This window comes from Eubalaena glacialis, chromosome 19 (assembly GCF_028564815.1).
Source record: "Eubalaena glacialis isolate mEubGla1 chromosome 19, mEubGla1.1.hap2.+ XY, whole genome shotgun sequence".
Taxonomy (NCBI): Eukaryota; Metazoa; Chordata; class Mammalia; order Artiodactyla; family Balaenidae; genus Eubalaena; species Eubalaena glacialis.
The window spans coordinates 10,020,907-10,039,614 of NC_083734.1; the positions used below are offsets into that span (position 1 = coordinate 10,020,907).

At 45.6% G+C, this 18,708-nt stretch overlaps 1 protein-coding gene across 1 annotated transcript; it reads left to right on the forward strand.

The window, feature by feature from the left end:
- The first annotated feature begins 4,773 nt into the window (after positions 1–4,773).
- Positions 4,774–18,394, forward strand: FXR2 (FMR1 autosomal homolog 2). The gene is made up of 17 exons (XM_061176409.1): positions 4,774–5,215; positions 10,972–11,024; positions 11,375–11,468; positions 11,871–11,942; positions 12,057–12,205; positions 12,447–12,540; positions 13,016–13,132; positions 14,478–14,648; positions 14,852–14,930; positions 15,293–15,402; positions 15,638–15,724; positions 16,031–16,253; positions 16,453–16,650; positions 16,743–16,943; positions 17,038–17,133; positions 17,279–17,379; positions 17,698–18,394. Exons 1-17 carry the CDS (start codon positions 5,135–5,137, stop codon positions 17,791–17,793), a joined length of 2,022 nt encoding a protein of 673 aa, XP_061032392.1. The 5' UTR covers positions 4,774–5,134; the 3' UTR covers positions 17,794–18,394.
- The last annotated feature ends 314 nt before the right edge of the window (positions 18,395–18,708 follow it).

Consider the following 18,708-nt stretch of genomic DNA (forward strand, 5'->3'; position numbering starts at 1 on the left):
CTTGACAGCCTGTTTCCCAGAACCTATGTACTCACCTTTCTCGGTTTATTTTGATGGAGCTTCTTGAGAAAGGATGCCTGGGAGGTAAATTGTTGGAACCTTACAAGTCTGAAAATGTCTGGTCTGCTCTTGTACTTAATTGACAGTGTGGATGGGTATCAAATATTAGATTGGAAATAATTTACCCTAAGAATTTTGAAGGCATTTCTCCATTGTCTTCAAGCTTCAGAAACTGAAAGTTTGCTGTATTGCTGTTCAGAAACCTGAAATTTTTCTTATTCTGAATCCTATGTATGAAGCTAATTTTTATTTTCCTTCCCTCTTTCCCCAACCACAGCTTTTAGGATCGTCTCTTTATCCTAGAATTCTGAAATCTTCCATGGAAATGTCTTAGTGTTTTCTCAGTGGGTCTTTGCAATCTGGAAACTCACGTTCTTCAGTTATGGAAACATTTAAAATTTTTATTATTATTTTTTGGATGATTTTCTCCCTCCATTATCTCTGTGTTCTCTTTCTGGAACTTTTGTTGTTATTCAGATGTTGAATCCCATGGACTAATCCTATAATTTAAAAAAATTTTTTCTTTCTTTCCTTTTTCCCCATCTTCATTTTCTGGCTCTACTTTCTGGGAGATTTCTTTAATTTCTATTTTCCAACCCTTCTACTGAAATCTTTTAAATTCCCTAATTGATTTTATTTATTTATTTTTCTTCCAGTTTTAATGAGATATAATTGACATAACAGCACTGTATAAGTTTAAGGTGCGCAGCATAATGATTTGATTTACATACATCATGAAGTGATTATCACAATAAGTTTAGTGAACATCTATCATCTCATATAGCTACAAAATTAAAGAAATAAAATTTTTTTTGTGATGAGAACTTAACTTTCATATATATAACATACAACAATGTTAATTATATTTATCATGTTGTACATTACATACCTCCTTCTACTGAATTTTTATTTTTGCTCTCATGTTTTTAGTTTCTAAGAGCTCTCTTATTCTCTGAATTTTAAAAACATTCTGTTTTTGTTTCATGGATATATGTTCTTTTCTCATCTGAGAATATTCATCATAGGTTTTTTAAAAAATGTTTTTCTCCTTGTGTAGTCTGTATTTCTTCTAAACTTTTCTTTCTTTCTTTGTTTTGGCCTCTATCTTTCATTTTAAAGGCTTTCCTCAAATGTCTGGTAATCCTCAGTTGTCTGCTCATATTTAAGATTGGGACACTAAGGTACTGATTGGAAACTGTGAGTGTGTCTGTATCGGATGTAGGGAGGCATGTGGACCGTGAACTTTACGATAGGGTGAGCCATGAGGCCATTTCCTTGAGGAACCCCTGATGTCAGTACCATTAGGTCTTTTTCCTTGTCTGGTTAGATTTCCCAGAGAAGATGCTTCCAAACTCCTGCCTGGAGGGTGTAAGCCTGGTTGTAGGTAATCTCAGAGCTGGGTGAAGAGGGAGTCTGGGGCAAGTCTCAACATTCAATCTGTAAACTTTCATTTAATCCCCATTTTCAGTATCTATCTAGCCATCCATCTATCAATCTATCCATCTTTCTATCTTCCTCTCTCAATCTCTCTGTGTATTTAGAAGTCCTAAGGCAGGACTATCCTGGCGGTCCAGTGGTTAAGCCCCGTGCTTCCACTGCACGGTGCATGGGTTCGATCCCTGGTCCAGGAACTAAGATCCCACATGCCTTGCGGTGCGGCCAAAAAAAAAAAAAAAAGAAGTCCTAAGGCAAGCTGGGGCATTCTGTTGACACATTCTGTATAGTCCAGCTAGAGTAATTTCACCTACAGGCAATTTCACCTAAAGGCAAGTTGGCTGAAAATCCAGTCACAGCTCCCACTGCTGTCAGCACAAAGTCCAAACTTCTGGCTAATCCCTCCAGGCTCTGGCCCAAATCCCCATTATCTGAAACATTATTCCAGCCTTTTTTCCCCAGCAAGTCAGTTCTGACCATGTTAGACTCTTTCCGGTACCTCAAATGCACTGTAGTCTCCCCTCTGGGCCTTCTGTACATGCCATTTCCCCATCTGAAATGCTGTTCCCCCTTTTCCCACTCTCATCCTTGGCCTGAATGAACAATGGCTAAAGCAGATGAAAAAGAGCAAAAGTCAAATCTGAGAGGACTGTTGCTGCCAGAGGCTTGGAAATTGATGATGGTGCCATTTCCAAGACAAAATTCAGCCACTCCTGTTGCTTAAGGGTCCAAACCCAAACATTTTAGTCTGACAGCCAGCACTCCTGATAATCTGTCCCACTTAATTTCTCTAATTCTCCCTCCCTACTCCTTAACAGAATCACTGCTGATAGTCTAGTCCCTTTTATTATTTCTGCTACCCTCGTTACTGATGTTCCTTCTCAGGCACTCTTGAAGGCACCTCTTCTTTTGCCAGCCCTTTATTTATTTGTTTGTTTCTTTGTTTAATTTTTGGACATGCTGCACAGCATGTGGGATCTTAGTTCCCCAACCAGGGATCCAACCGGTACCCTGCAGTGGAAGCATGGAGTTCTAACCACTGGACCACCAGGGAATTCCCTGACAGCCCTTTAAATACTGTTGTAGTTGAGAGTTTTATCATGGACCCAATCCATTTCTAAGTCACTTTTCTTTAGACATCTAATTTTCTCTTATAGCTTTAACTATGTCTAATACACTGATAATTCTCACATTCACCTCTCTAGCCCAGACGTCTCCTGGGCCACACACTTGTGTGTCCATTGACCTACAGGACATTGGTTCCTTCAGTTAATATTTGCCGTGCCAGGAACTGTGCTAAGTACTGAGTATACAATGCTGGGGACAAACAGACCTGGAACCCAGTCTCTGATCTCATAGGGCTTACTCATAGTGTGATGGCAGAAGACAGATGCTGGATAAATGATTAAAATTACAACCATGATGTGTGCCACAAAGGAGTATGGGATGCTTTGGCAGTGTGAGGCAGGGGACCTAAACCAGTGTGGGCATAATGGAAGGCTAATGAAATTATATTTAAATTGGGATCTGAAAGAGAAGTTTGTTGAAGACAAGGGAACATGACCACCTGGATGGTGGACCCTCAAACTCAAAGAGCAAAATCAAACTCACTGAACTCATCAACTTCTCCTCCAAAACTTTTTCTCGTATGTTCTCTCTTCCATGACTGGCATCACCATGCACTCAGCAATCCAAGGTAGAAATCTGTGTTCCTCCCACTTCTTCACTGACTCCACCCCATCCTTATCACCAATTCTTGTTGATTCTATTGCAAATTTAACAGGCTCAAATCAACCTGTACCTCTGTTGCCCACAGCCCTAATCCAAGGCGGTCCTCAGCATCTTCCTCACCTGCAACAGCTCCTCACAGCTCTCACTGCCTTCTGGGATGCCCTTTCTCTTTAATCTATTCCCCACAGTTGTAAAACATAAATCTTATTACATTATACTACTGCTTTAAATCTTTCAGTGGCTCTTCAGTATGGATAAAGTGAAGACCATTTTCCTTAACCTGATTTACAAGTCCTTCACAGTCTAGCTTCCCTACTTCAAGCCAAACGCTATTTGAACTAGTTGTGGTTCCCCAAAGGACATGTTCTTTCTGCTCCTCTGCACCATTGTAATCCTTGTTCTCTCAAGAATACTCTTACTGCACTCTTCCTCTAGCAAATGCCTATTTATCCCTCAAATCTCAATTTGCATCACCTCCCCTGCAGTAGTCTTTCCCTATCACTCTGAAGAACAACTGACCATTGTTCGTCTCCTTGGGATTCCCTCAAAACTTAGTCCTTATCTTTATCAGAGTTCAGATGAACTCCATGCACTTACTTGTTTAAATGTGTTTGTCTGCTCCTTCCCCAATATATTATAAAATCCTTGTTTTGGGGACCACATCTTGTCTTTGTATCCTTACGACCTACCACAGTGGATGGAACACAGCGAGGGCTAAATAAATATTTGCTAAATGATTACTGCACAACACATGATCCTAATTTCTTGGCTATTTTATTCACTTCTACCGAAATTTCTTACTTATCTTAGTTTACGAATCCTAAGTTTCCCCTCTACTATCCTTTCTCCGTAACAATTTTTCCTCTTTTGAATTTTCTCCGCATTTAGATATCAAATCTTGTGCTAAGTTGCATTTGCCTTTCGGTACTGCCTTGAAATCTTTCTTTAACCTTTCTTTGTATGCATGATCAGAATCTTCTCAAGACAAGAACGTGACTCTTAAACCGCATCGTGCAGAGACACAGAGGCTCAAGAGAGTCCAGTCCGCCTTGTGGACTGTAAAGCCCAGCGCATGCGCACCAGGCCCTTTTTTTTTTTTTTTTTTTCCCCTTCGGAGCGTGCGCACCAAGAAAGACAAAGGTGAGGAAAGTGACCAAGCAATCATTCAGGCGCATGCCCATCCCTAACTTGTACAAGCCTGCTGGAGCGCACCGTGGTGAAGTGGGTGTGGTCTGACCAGGAGCATCAGAAGTCCAATCCGATTGAGTGAGCTCTGTCCCTCCCTCCCCATGATTGGTTAGCTCTCAGTGTTGTGGGGCGGGAAAAGGAAGAGACAGGGGCCGTGGAGAGGTGGGGTGGCGAGGAAAGAGAACCAGTCTGGTTCTGCGCAAGCGCAAGTAAGCGACCAGGAGGGGGCGTGAGAGAGTGAAGAGGAGTGTGGAAGCCCTGATGCGCTGGCCAGCGCGAGCTGGGTCGCCAGCCTTGACGCCTGCGCCTTGGCCCTCGGGGCCCGCGCGCGGCGGGCGGGTGCCCGGTGCGCCTGCGCAGTAGGCGGCGGCGGCAGGGGGAGGTGGAGGCCGTGGAGCGGCAGCGGCAGCAGCGGGTCCCGGGACTGAGGCAGCAGCGGGGGCAGCGGCGGGCGGAAGCTGAGGTGACGAAGGCAGCGGCGGCGGCGGCCGTTTCCCTCACGGTGGCGGAGACCAAGGCGGCGGCGGCGGACGGGGAGCGGCCCGGCCCCGGCCCCCTGCTCGTTGGCTGTGGCAGGGCCGCCGTGGGGCCGGCCCGGCTCCCGCCCCCCGCGGCTCCCCCTCCGGCTCCTCCTCCGGGGAGACGCCGGGGACCTGGCCCGGCCCGTACTCAGAGCGCTGCTGCAGCCGCCGCCGGGGGAGTCGGAGGCGGTGGCGGCGCCATGGGCGGCCTGGCCTCTGGGGGGGATGTGGAGCCGGGACTGCCGGTCGAGGTGCGCGGCTCCAACGGGGCCTTCTACAAGGTGAGGCGGCGCGCCGGCCAGGGACGCGGTCTTCAGCCCCCTCCCTCCAGCCAGAGCAGGGAAGAGTGGGGCGGGATCGACATTCTGGAGCTAAGCCCTGACCCTTAGAACCTTAGACCCACGCTCCCACCCGCGGCCGTCCTGGGGGGAGACCTCTAGAAGTTAACCCCTTCCTCTTATTTTTGACCCCTCTATTACATCTGCTTTTACCCGCATCTCCGGGATTGAGCATCAGGGCATTATTGTACTTGGATCAGCTCCCCCCCAACCCCCCAGAAGAGACCCCATTTACCCAGCGTCTCGTTGACTTTTCCTATCTCTGGTAGAAGAGCTACCTTGGATCTGAATCACGTCTTCCCCACAGTCCAAGCACATGGAGAATTCTCTTTCTTCTCCCCTATTACCCCCTTGGGAAGGCCGTCCCATATTAGATCTTTTCATCTTCCTCGGAGAGGCCTCTGCTTACTGGCTCTGGAAGACTCACCCCACTTTCATCTTATATTTCTGTTCCCACCCCAAGGAGAAACGGTCAGAATCTGTTTATGACATTTAGTATCTTTGACCTCAGGAACTCTGGGCTGTACCCGTCTAGTTGCCTCATAGCCATAAGGTGGCATCTTTTCTCAAGTCTCTCACCCCACCCCTTTATTCCAAGACTAGCTGGTCTGCTGTTCTACCCAGGGATGGTTTTGTATTTGTCATCTCACTTTGACCTCATACATTTAGATCATTCATACAGTTTCTTCATCTTAAGGAGTGTAAGCTTCATATCCCTGATCTCTAAAAGGGGATCTCACAAGGATTCCATCTGTTTATCTTCTTCTTAAGGATTTCCACTTCTAGAAGACTTTTGGCCAACTCGCCCAGTTTGGGAATCCACTAGCCTTTTTTTAAAGGAGAAGGAGACTATCTTTAAAAGATCCTTGTTTACTTCAGCTCCCCCGTTGCCCAGGATTGGGTTTTTTAGAACTCCTTTTATTACCACCTTTTAAATCTTCTGAATCTTATTTTTTAGGACATTTTTTTCCCATGTAGATTAAGCCAGAGGGAGACCCCTCTTGCCTCTCAGGAATTTTTCTTTATGTGACTGTTGTTATTTTGAACTTCTTTGGACTTTATGCCTGGAATTGTCTCAGAGACTTTCCTGATTCCTGTCTTCTCTCATTTTACCCTGAGGAGCAAGAGCAGAGTTATCTTATCATAACATTACTTGTGAGGAGAAGAACCCCCTTTCCTTCGCTTCCCCTCAAGCCTTTCCTCCCATAATAGACCTCTCCACCTTCGTGCCCTTGGAAATGACTTTCTTGAACTCCTTCCCTGTGAAGTCATATCTTGCTATAACTGGAAAGGGTCTCATATTTGCCCTTGGAGTAGGTTTCTGCCCCAACTTCGACTGATAAGTTCAGTGTAGTCATTTTTGACCCATTCTAAATGCCTATTCATTTCTGCCTTACTTCCCTCACCAGATTTCTTTATATCTTTCAGTGCCTGTGGGTACCCACATCTATCTTAACTTAACCTCTCAATATAAGTCTTTGGCTTTTTATCCTAATATTTCTGTGTAATACCCAGAAACTACCTATTCCATTACCCAGCTAAGATGGAAGAAGGAAGCTCCCAGCTGATCCCTTCTGTCATTTTTTTTCTGCATACTTTCCTAACTCATGGGACTTTTTCTTCTAGCCTGCCTCCATAGCATTTCTGTTTTCTTTGGCAAAGTCTCTTAATTCCTTTCTGATTCTGATAGAGTGCATTTGTCTCTTATATCCTTTTCCCCCAAACTTGCATTACCTTTGTTGAAATACCCTTCCTCATAAGATTTTAGCCTCATTTCCCACAGTATCTTGTCCTTCATCTGGGTCTTTCCCATCCCTAAGAAAAGTGATTCTTAAACTGAGCCTGAGATCAAGATATGATGTTTGCTTTTGTTCTAGGAAGCTTGGGAGTCAGACACAGCTGGGAAAGATTGGTATCCAGTTCAAATTAACTGTGTGAGACTGCTGGGAAGGGACATGTTTCCCTTTCCACATATAAGTGTCCAACAGAAAATGTGTCTCTGAATCTTTCTCTTTTCTCCTGTGGGCTATGGCAGTGATAGACTTGATTGAGTGAATTGGGGCTAGGATGTTTTGAATCAGAGAATAGAGTTTGGACTTGAGCTGAAAGCCAGGTAATGTGGATTTTGTGTCCTGGCCACTTTAGCATTTTCTGCCCCATGCCTCAGTTGAAAACAACAGTAAACCCTTAAATTCAGACTAATCTTTCTTCAACGTTCAGTGCCATATAGATACTTATCCAATCTGTCCTTGCTGCTGATTTAATATTCATGACTCAGCAAACTTCAGTGTGGTTCAAGGAGTGTTTACATTGCTTCTAGAACTATAAATTTGGGAAGGTTCCTTTCATCCCTCTCAGAATTGGGTCCTAGTGTTGTTGATCTTCTTCCAGGATAGAACTGCAAATGTCAGATCTGGGATCTAAGTTATCTTTTAGCTATCCCGTCAGCTCTTCCTTTTCTGTCAGAACCTAATGTGTTTTGTTCTCTAAGCGGTGCTCTCCCAAATGAAATTATCTGTTCACCTTCCAGGGCACAGTCACCCAACTTTCCAGACCTTACCTGGATATCCCAATTCCAATTCCTTTGTTAAGGAATATGGCATCCTCACCTTCAACACGTGATTTTTATCCAGACCCTTCCTGATTTTCTTCTAGAACTCCCTCCTTTATTTTGAGAACCCAGGACTAGAAGATAGGTTGAAGGTGGGACCTAATTTTGTATCTTATAATTTGAGGAAAGTGAAGTACTTAGGAACCTAGGACTCTCACTTCCTCTGTCCAGTCCTAGGCTCTATAAGCCAAAGCTCCATATGCCCTGGCCATTGAATTGAATTGAGTTATCCTTTGGATCTAGGTAGCCTTCTAGAGATTCACTCAACTGCTCTTGCCCTCCTCTGCTTATCTTCTCAATGAGCATGGACTGAGCAGAACTAGGAGCTCACTTTATACCACTGGTATTTTTGGAGGAAAAATACTGGGGTAATGTGGGTGGAATTAAGGAGCAGAGACTGACTTGGAATATGAAGTTGAGGAGAAAGCTTGTTTTGGAGAATCTTTGAAGGAAAAAGACCCTAGAAGTATAAGAATGAGTGACGTTTAGTTGAACTGCTGAGTTATGTGAGGGAAAACTCCATTCTGAGCTTTGCATTTCTGCCTTGGGATCATGGTAGCTTGAAAAACCAGGGTAATGTTGCTACCTCTGCCTGAGGGCCAACCCTGACATGTTGGAGGAGAATTGGATTAGAGCTTTAGACATATCCTTTGTGAATGAGTGTATCTAGGAGTGGGAATCTCTTCACAAAAGAGGCAGGCAAGTGATTCTCTTCCACTATGTTTTATCTCATCCCTGAAATGTTTTGAAAATAGCTAACTCTCTCTTGATAAACTGTTTCTAAAGCTTAGAGATAAACATTTTGGATAAAGAATTGGATAAAGTCAGCTGTAGAGGCTAGATGAAATGTTTAGAGAAATCCTTATAAAGGAAGAAAAGAGGAGGACACTTAAAAAGGAGCTAAGGAAAAAAGAAGAAAAAGAAAAAAAAAAAAGGAGCTAAGGGAAGAACCCAAAAGAGAAGAGAGGGATTCGGGCAAATAGAAGATGTGAGTGGAGAAGAGTAGGAATGGGTATTGATGGCGCTGAATGAAGAGTGGAAAAAATATTACCGAAGAAGGGAATGGCAGAGAAGGCTAAAGCATGGGTAAGTAAGAGGCTAGGCAGTACCAGGAGTACTAATGCCTTGGGCAGAAGTAAGGCTCTAAGTAGTAAGACTCCATAACAAGATCCTTTTCCGAAAGAAGAGAAAGATGGCTGGTATCAAGAGTGAAATTTTAGGTTTAGATTTAAGGAAAAAACAGTGTATTAAGTGTTTATGATTGATCAGTTCTCTGAGGTGGGAGTGACACAAGTGTACATTTTTGGTGTTTTCTCTCCTAAGCTCATATTTTGTTCCTACCTGCAAAGCTCAGGAATAGTTCTTCATATATTAGCTTTTTGAAACCCCTAATTTTAAAAAAAATCTAATGAGGCATAATTGATATACAATGAAGTACACCTATTTAAAGCATACAATTTGTTAAGTTTTGACATATATATAAAACAAACCATCGCCACAATTTCTATCAATCCCAAAAGTCTTCCACCAACCACCAATGCCTTTTGTCATTATACATTAGTTTGCATTTTCTGATTTTTGACAGAAGCGAAAAGGCAATTCAGTAGAGAAAGGATAGTCTTTCAACACATTGTGCTCAAAGAAGTGCATGTTCATAGGTTAAAAATGAAGTTTGATTGTATCTGACACCATATACAAAATTTAACTCAAAATGGATCATTGACCTAAATGTAAAATAAAAACTATAAAACTCTAGACAAGGACATTAGATAAAGATTTCTTAGATATAAAACCAAAAGCTCAGATACAAAAGAACAAGTTGAAAAATTGGACTTACTCAAAATTGGGGATTGCTAATTTTGATAATGTGAAAAACAGGAGAGAAGGTAGGAAAATTGGGAGCACAGGATTGAACGCATAGCTTTGGCTTCCTCAGTGAAGACAGAAAATAGGAGGTGGGGAATTCCCTGGCAGTCCAGTGGTTAGGGCTCAGAGCTTTCACTGCCTTGGCCAAAAAAAGAGAGAGAGAGAAAATAGGAGGTAGACCAGCGATTCCAGCTATTCAGTCATCCCTGTTCCTCTCCCTTGTCATCATCTCAAGTTTGGGGTCTTCTACAAATTTTATTACTCTTTTCAAATTCTTAGCAGTGTCCTAGCATTTAGAAATCTCACATCTTTTATTTATTTATTGGGCCGCACCGCTCAGCTTACAGGATTGCAGGATCATAGTTCCTGACCAGGGGTTGAACCCTGGCCAACGGCAGTGAAAGTCCTAACCACTGGACCATCAGGCAATTCCCTCACATCTTTTAAATCCTAATTTTTCCTTTCGTAAGTTGTGTTTGTTTTGAATTTCTCCAGTGTTCTGATTATTTTCTTACGACCCAGGCATCAAGGCACCAAGTTCGCTCAGGCCTCTTGCTGTATTAGGAGCTAGACCCTTTCTCTCTTGGCAGATCCTGATGTCCTCTAGGTGTTCCAGGACAACCTCACACTGTCTCATGGGATATTCTTAGCTTTGCTGAATGTTGTTGGTATTTTAATTGAACTCTGGCAAGCTGCTCAGCACTGCGTGAGGCAGACAGATAGGGAGGCCTCTGTGGGAGCCGTAGGAGACCACTAGTTTCCCGGCTGTTCTGATGCAGGTGATGTTTCTCCCTTCTACTTAATTTCTGTCTCATCTTATTTCTGGATTCTGCAACATTTCTTTCCCTGCCAATATTGTTTCTTTTCTTGCTACCTCAACATTCGTATTCCTTCACCAATACAGCTTTTTCTAGCCCTGTTTTTAGATTGCTTGTGTCCCCATCTAAAACTCTAGTTTAAAAAAAGAAAAAAAAAAAAGGAGTTTTCTGGTGGCCCAGTGGTTAGGACTCTTGGCTTTCACTGCTGTGGCCCCGGGTTCAGTCCCTGGTTGGGGAACTGAGATCCCGCAAGCCACAAGGTGCGGGCAAAAAGAAAAAAAGAAAAGCAAACAAAAAAACTCTAGTTTAAGGCCCTCTAAAACTGTCTGTTCCCTTGATGGCTGAGGTGGTGGTTGTCTTTTTTTTTTTTTTTTTTTTTTACTTTGTTCTAAAATCCATTCTAGGGCTTTGTGAAGGATGTCCATGAAGACTCTGTCACCATCTTCTTTGAAAACAAGTAAGACCTTGGGAATAGAGAATCCAGCATACTAGGTCCTAGAAGGAGAGTGGAGAAGAGGGGGCGGCTGAGTCCCATGAGGCATGTATAATAGGTGGGGGAGAGCCGAGGGTTTGGGTGGGCAACTTATATGGATCCCAGGAGAGGAAGTGGTGAGAGTGGGGGTCATTTGACTCCATATTTAGATTCTAGCAAGAGATGGAAGGCACCACTATGGAGCAGGGCCTGGAGTTTAGCGTCTTATCACTAGGGAAGGTGGAAAATGCCCAGTGGAGGAAGTAACCTCTTCCTGAAGAAACGGGCAACCACACTAGCCTGAATAGCTTTCATATCACTGTTTTCCCTTGCAGCTGGCAGAGTGAGAGACAAATTCCTTTTGGGGATGTCCGGCTACCACCTCCAGCTGACTATAATAAGGAAATCACAGAAGGGGATGAAGTGGAGGTAAGGGCCTTGGAGTCCACCTTTTCTAAATGTCCCTTTTCCCAGGATTCTGCATCTCCCTTACCCTGATACCAGTACCGTAGGCTCCTCACTGGTTGGTTCACGCTCCTTCCTCCATCCAGCTAGGCAGCCTGTGGAAGAGTGAAATGCAGCAGTTTTCTGTCCGTCATTGCTGTGATCAGTCAAGCTCTCAGGGAGCTTCCTGTTTTCAGGGGATTCACTTTTCTTCCATTTATGATAACAACATCTAAAATCCAGTGTTCTCTGATTTTAATTAGCAGCTCCTTCCTCTAGATTCCTTTATCTTAGTTTAGGATGCCTCCCAAGTGTCTTAATGCTCATTCCATTCTTGATATTTTTGGATGGTCCTCAGTATCTCTTTTATTTTCAACTTCTCTTCAGGTTTATTCTCGAGCCAATGAGCAAGAACCTTGTGGCTGGTGGCTGGCCCGGGTGCGGATGATGAAGGGAGATGTGAGTGATTGTCAGGGCCTTTGGAGAACAGCTGAAACACATATTTTAGTCAGAGAAAGGTGGGAGATAGAAACTCAGGTCATCCACAGCTTCTCCTTTCTTTCCTTCTGCCAGTTCTATGTCATTGAATATGCTGCCTGTGATGCCACTTACAATGAGATTGTCACCCTGGAACGGCTTCGGCCAGTTAATCCCAATCCCCTTGCAACCAAAGGCAGCTTCTTCAAGGTTACCATGGCTGTGCCTGAGGATCTGAGAGAGGCGTGAGTGTTTGGGATGTCGGGAGTGGGGGGCCCTCTTTACGGTCCTCATCTCTGCCCTTGTTTGTCCCAGCTTCAGTGTTCTGTGTTCCTTAGGCCCTCTAGAGTCCCTTTTGCTCCCAGTTCCTCTGTTTCCTCATCCCTGTTCTTTTACTGCAGTCCTTATTTTTCTCAGTCCCCCTCTCTCTCCCCTTCAACTGTACTCTACACTCTGCCCTCTGAACACGGTTCTCTTTCTCTGCAGCTGCTCCAATGAAAACGTCCATAAAGAGTTCAAGAAAGCATTGGGAGCAAACTGCATCTTTCTCAACATCACAAATAGTGAGCTCTTCATTCTGGTGAGTTTATTCTGCCTGAATTTCACCTAAGCCCTTTTCCCCTTTTAACAACTTTGCAAGAAGAGAAGAGCTAAAATGTGCTTATATTTATTTGTCAGAGAGGACTTTATTGCTCCTGACCTCTGTGGACCCAGGTTAGCCCTACCTTTCCTTAGTCTTTCTCATGTATGACCTTAATTTTTTTTTCAACCTGACCATCATATTGCAGTCTGGGCTGGGTACCCTTCCTTGCATATTTGGACTCTCAAAAACAGACAGTATGATTCTCACCTGCGCTTGCTACTTAAAATCACTTCCCTTAAGCACCCAGTTAGTAGGCCCTTGTGAAACTGACAATGATTTTTCCTGTTCCTCAACTTTGTTTCTTAACTCCCACCCTTTTCCAGAGACTCAGGCATCCTGATTCCCAGTTCCTGGCTCTTCTCTAAAATGTAGTCAGTCAGTTTTAATGACTTTTCCATTGGTTTCTTTGCAGTCAACCACAGAAGCCCCTGTGAAGCGAGCATCCCTGCTGGGTGATATGCATTTCCGAAGCCTGCGCACCAAACTGCTACTCATGTCCCGCAATGAAGAAGCTACCAAGCACCTCGAGGTAAGTTTTGGCTTCACTTTTTACTGCTGATTGGTATTGTCCTTCTCTCCTCCCACCCCATCCTCCACCCATGCTCTTGTGAACAGACATTAAGGTCTTTCTGGGCCATTAAACCTGCGTCTGCTATTTTATCTCAGACTCCTCCAGAAGGCAGAGCTCCATCATGTTTTAGTACAAGCTTTTTTTCTTTTTTTTTTTTTTTAAGATATGGGACCCTTTGATCAAGTGAAATTTTACTTGAAAGCACAATGCATAAAACAGATCAATCAGAACAGGTCTGTTTAAAAGTGCAAGAGGGTGTGGCTCTTACCTCCACTGGCTGCCCCCAAATTACCTCTCAGAACCAGACTGCTTTGTGGGATATGTTTGGGAACCATTTGTACACTGGAAAGACCACTGGACTTGGAATCAATCCTAAGTCTTGCTTTGTCAAATAATTTGATTTCAATGAGCTTTTTCTTCTTTAGCTGTGACAATGAGGTAATTGAATGTGAGTGTTTCTACAAGGTCTTTTTGTGTTCTGACATCTTATGATGGTCAGATTCCCTTAGGAATTATACCATCCTAAATGAGGGTGGTATATATATATATGTGTGTGTGTGTGTATTTGAACAGCTGTTTCCTTTTTATCAAGTGAACTGATCTTTTCGGGAGCCTGTGCAAATTCTGGACCATGGTAATCTTTACTTCTCCAGGGATGCTACTCAGGGCACTGCCAGAACCTTTCCCTTTTCCTGCCCTTGTACTCAGGTATCCCTCTAAGGACTGGTTGAGAAATGAAGTGGTAGCATGGTGTACCATAATCTCTTTTTATGCTTTTCTCAACCTCTTGCTTTCTGTTCAACTTTTCAGGTTTTATTTTGGGAGTTGATATTGGTTTGGTTAAGGTAAATAGTTCCTTACACTTGCATTTACCTTGTGAAAAGTCCTTTTTTTCATACCAACTTTATTTAATTCTCTTGTTAGTCTGGGAATGGGGTAGGTCAGGTGTAATCATTTAGCAGATGACAGAACAGAGGCACAGAGAGTATGTTTTGTTTGGGATCACACAACCAGATAGTGTTAGAGCCAAATCCAGATCTTTGATGGATCTCAGCCCAGATTCGGCCATCATTACCTCCCCTCCTCACCAAGCCATTGGTATTTGGAAGGTAGGAGTGGAATGAAAAGTTCCTGAATTCTTCACAGGTCCTGGTGGTCAGTGGACTCCCAGGTAGTTCTGGCTTTCTTTCGTACAGTCTTTTCTCATTTAAGTTATGCAAAGCATCAGGTATCTGGGACAGGTGTTCTGAGATCTCTCCATGATTCCTGTAGTCCAGTGGTCCAGTGCCTTTTCTTTTTTCAGACAAGTAAGCAGCTGGCGGCAGCTTTCCAAGAGGAGTTCACAGTGCGAGAGGACCTGATGGGACTAGCAATTGGGACTCATGGTGCCAACATCCAGCAGGCCCGAAAAGTACCTGGGGTGACTGCCATCGAATTGGGTGAAGAGACCTGCACTTTCCGTATCTATGGGGAGGTCAGCAAAAGATACCTGTTGTCTAGGTCCCTTAGGGGATAGAAAGAAGAGAGTGTGAAATAGAAAGGAAACCTGTCGTGTTGACCTCCCTCCCTGACTTTGGTGGCAGCACATTTTCCCAAAGACAGAGAGTGGCAGGAAGATCACTGTTTGAGATCCAGGTCCTCTGTTTTATTAATGACTCCCCACTCCTCTTCTCTTAGACTCCCGAGGCATGCCGACAGGCCCGGAGCTACCTTGAGTTTTCTGAGGACTCTGTGCAAGTGCCCAGGAACCTGGTTGGTGAGTTGGGGATGTATATGTGTATAAGAGAATACAGTTGGGGACCAGACGTGAGATGCTGTAAAGTGATTCTGGCTTGCCACCTCCCTGTGAACTTCCAGTTTCACAAGGACAGAGCAAACAGTCTGTAGTAGGAGTGACAAAAATGGGAGAACAGATTTCTAGGGATTGTGATATTTTGTCCAGTGAAAACACACCAGAAGCTTAGAAGCAAGAGAATCATTAAACAGAATCCTTATATAGCAGCTGGAAGACTGTTTATCTTGTCTGTTTTTACTCTTCTTTCTTTCCTTTTTTTTTTTTTTTTTTCCTTTCCTTTGAAAAAAAAAAAAAAAGGCCTAATTCCTCCTTTACCCATTCAGGCAAAGTGATTGGAAAGAACGGGAAAGTGATCCAGGAGATTGTGGATAAATCTGGTGTGGTGAGGGTTCGCGTAGAAGGTGATAATGACAAGAAGAACCCCAGGGAGGAGGTATGGGGCAGCTACACCTAGAGATTGGTTGCCAGAAGTAGATGGGATTATTCTCCAAGCCATTCCCTTGAGAGATGGGATTTCTAGGAGTTGGGGCATGGGAACTTTGGTTTTTCCTAGTAGATGTAGAGCCCAGAAAGATCCCATTTGGGTGGGCTTCTGTAGGAGACAGGGTGGACTTAATACTTCATTTGAGTCTCTTTCTAATCCTTCTGTCCTTTCCTCTGCTCTCCAGGGAATGGTTCCCTTCATATTTGTTGGCACCCGAGAGAATATCAGCAATGCTCAGGCTCTGCTGGAATATCACCTCTCCTACCTGCAGGTACCCAAACCAGAAGAAGCCTGGGAGAGGAGAGATCCACGTATACAAGGGGACTAAGGATGCTGGTGGATAAAGTTAAAAGTGGTGGTTCCCAGTTTGTGTCTCTGAGTAGAATAGAAACCATTAGGTGGAAAATTGGGGCTGTGGAGTTGGAACCCAGAATTTTCCCTGTTTTAAGCCTTCTTGCATTCCTGAGAGTTCAGATCCATAGGGACAGTCAGGGCAGAGAAGCAGGAAAAAGAGACTGTTCATTGATCTTATACTTATTCCTCCTTCCTTGTTTTTCTCCATCTTCTCCCCAACCAGGAGGTGGAGCAGCTTCGCTTGGAGAGGTTGCAAATTGATGAACAGCTTCGGCAGATTGGGCTGGGCTTTCGCCCTCCTGGGAGTGGGCGGGGCAGCGGTGGCAGTGACAAGGCTGGATACACCACTGATGAGAGCTCCTCCTCCTCCCTCCACACCACACGAACCTATGGGGGCAGCTATGGGGGCCGGGGCCGGGGCCGGAGGCCAGGCGGTCCTGCCTGTGGTGAGAGGGAGGCGAGCAGTGTTGGGGTGTGTGGGAGGCAGAAGTCTGGGTGGAAGTTTGAGGAAAGGGTGATGGAGAAGATGAAGAAGTGGTTGGCTGGGGGACTTAGGAGTGAGAGGGAGAGTCTTCCAGCCTGGGGGCTGGGATGGATCCTGGGGTAGGGTGAGTGACCCTGTTTGAACCCTACTGTGTTCTTCAGGCCCCATCTCAGACCTATCCACGGCTTCTGAGACTGAGTCAGAGAAGAGGGAGGAGCCCAACCGAGCTGGGCCTGGTGACCGGGATCCCCCGACCCGGGGGGAAGAAAGTCGGAGGCGGCCGATTGGGGGCCGGGGTAGGGGACCCCCACCTGCCCCCCGGCCCACCTCAAGATACAACTCTTCATCAATTAGCTCAGGTACCAGAAGCAGACAGCTAGGTTCACGAATGTGGGCCAAAAGGAAAGATGATGGACACCTGACTCCCAACTCCTCTTCTTCCTCTAACCAGTGCTGAAGGACCCAGACAGTAATCCCTACAGCCTACTGGACACATCCGAACCAGAGCCCCCAGTTGATTCAGAGCCTGGGGAACCCCCCCCAGCAAGTGCCAGGCGCCGCCGCTCCCGCCGCCGTCGCACTGATGAAGACAGGACTGTCATGGATGGAGGCCTAGAATCTGACGGGCCCAGCATGACAGAGAATGGCCTGGGTAAGGGGTGTACCTGGATCTGAAAAATCAGAACTGGGCAAGAATTGAGGGATGGGAGATTGATGCACAACTCTCATTTTCCCCTGCCCCACAGAAGATGAGTCAAGACCCCAGCGTCGTAATCGGAGCCGCCGCCGCCGTAACCGTGGTAACCGGACTGATGGTTCCATCAGTGGAGACCGTCAGCCAGGTCAGCTCACACAGGATGTCAGCAGACTTCCTCAGAGAACAGGATGCCTCCTATCCTGTGAAAGCTAGGGGTTGGGGTTCAGTGGGTGTCTAGGGGCTGGGTACCTGGGTTCCTTCTGAAACTTTTGGTCCTCTGCCTTCCCCAGTGACTGTGGCTGACTATATCTCCCGAGCAAAGTCTCAGAGCCGCCAGCGGCCACCCCTGGAACGCACTAAACCTTCAGAGGATTCTCTTTCAGGACAGAAGGTAGGCAAGCAAGATATAGTTTACCCCACCTCTTTTTTTGTTGTTCTGGGGTAGGGGGCACAAGAAAACTCCCAAAGAAATCTCTCATTAAATTGTAGAGAAGGCATGTCTGATGGAGTTTAGACTGCATTTAGAATAGTGAAAAGTTTGAATAGAAGAGAATTTGGTTCACATTTTCTGGATCCCAGTAAAAGTGACTACAGGGGACCAACCCTGGAGATGCTTGGAGCATTTAGATGGTAGGGAATGGCATTACCTGAATTTCTACTGACCTTTTTCTTTCCTTCCTCTCCATTTTCTTTCCCACTCCCCCCTCAGGGTGACTCTGTCAGCAAGCTTCCTAAGGGCCCCTCAGAGAATGGGGAGCTCTCTGCCCCCGTGGAGTTGGGTAGTTTGGTGAATGGGGTTTCATAAACCCTCCAGCCCGCATCCCTCCCTTCTCCATCTCGCTTGCTGCCCAACACCATGGCCCTCACAGGCCCAACTGACCTGCGCTGGAGCTGCTCTTATCTAGGGGGGCGGGGGGTGGCACAGCAGCTTGGGGCCCCCCCAGCCTCCAGGAGCTAGTGGAGGGGTGTGTAACAGGGTCATACCCCCCTCCCTCTTGTCCACCCTACCCCCAGGGTGAGGGGAGCCTCTCTCCTTCCCCATCAGACTGGATGTGCCTTTATCCTCTAATGCCCCAATCTCTCTCTGAACACCCCCATTCTCCGCCTGTTGGTGCGGGGTGCTCCTTGACCCACCCAGATTGGACAGTTCAGGGGGGCTCCCCTGCTATCCCTCCTCCCGTCCTGTACCCCCCATTTCTGGGGCCTCATCACTGTGGAAGACGGGGATAGTAAGGGTATGAGTGGGTGGGAGGCATGGGCAAGGTTTTGGAGTAGAACCAGGGGTGTGTATGAAGGGGGGTGACAAGGTCCCCCAGGGGAGGGGGGACCAACTTTTGGTGGATGAGAAGGCGTATTTATTTTTCACTGTACAGTATTTAAAAAGAGAATAAAAAAATCCAAATGGTTCTCTGGTTCCTGCACCTTCCTTATACCCAGTTTGGTCCATCTGTTTGTGTAGGACTGACCTGCCCTGACCCTTGTTTCCTGTATCTCCACACCTAGCTTCTCTAGCGTTCCAAAGATGGTCTACTTCTGGGAATTTCTGACATTCCTAAATTCTCCAGGCCCAGGTACCCTGCTGGTCCAGAGGAGAGTGGCTTGTGCCTTGCTGCCTCTCCCCTCCCCCAGGTTTGCTGGTAGAGGGAGCTGGGCCACTCCTATACCCTGAGTCACAGCGCGCTAGGTAGGGCTGCTCAAAGTTGGAGCTGTTCCTGCTAAG

Excerpts from the sequence above, each read along its gene's own strand:
- FXR2 (XM_061176409.1), top strand. The coding sequence starts at position 5,135 with ATGGGCGGCCTGGCCTCTGGGGGGGATGTGGAGCCGGGACTGCCGGTC. Across the intron at positions 11,943-12,056 it reads TGCGGATGATGAAGGGAGAT|TTCTATGTCATTGAATATGC; the intron begins GTGAGTGATTGT and ends TCCTTCTGCCAG. Across the intron at positions 17,380-17,697 it reads ATTCTCTTTCAGGACAGAAG|GGTGACTCTGTCAGCAAGCT; the intron begins GTAGGCAAGCAA and ends CTCCCCCCTCAG.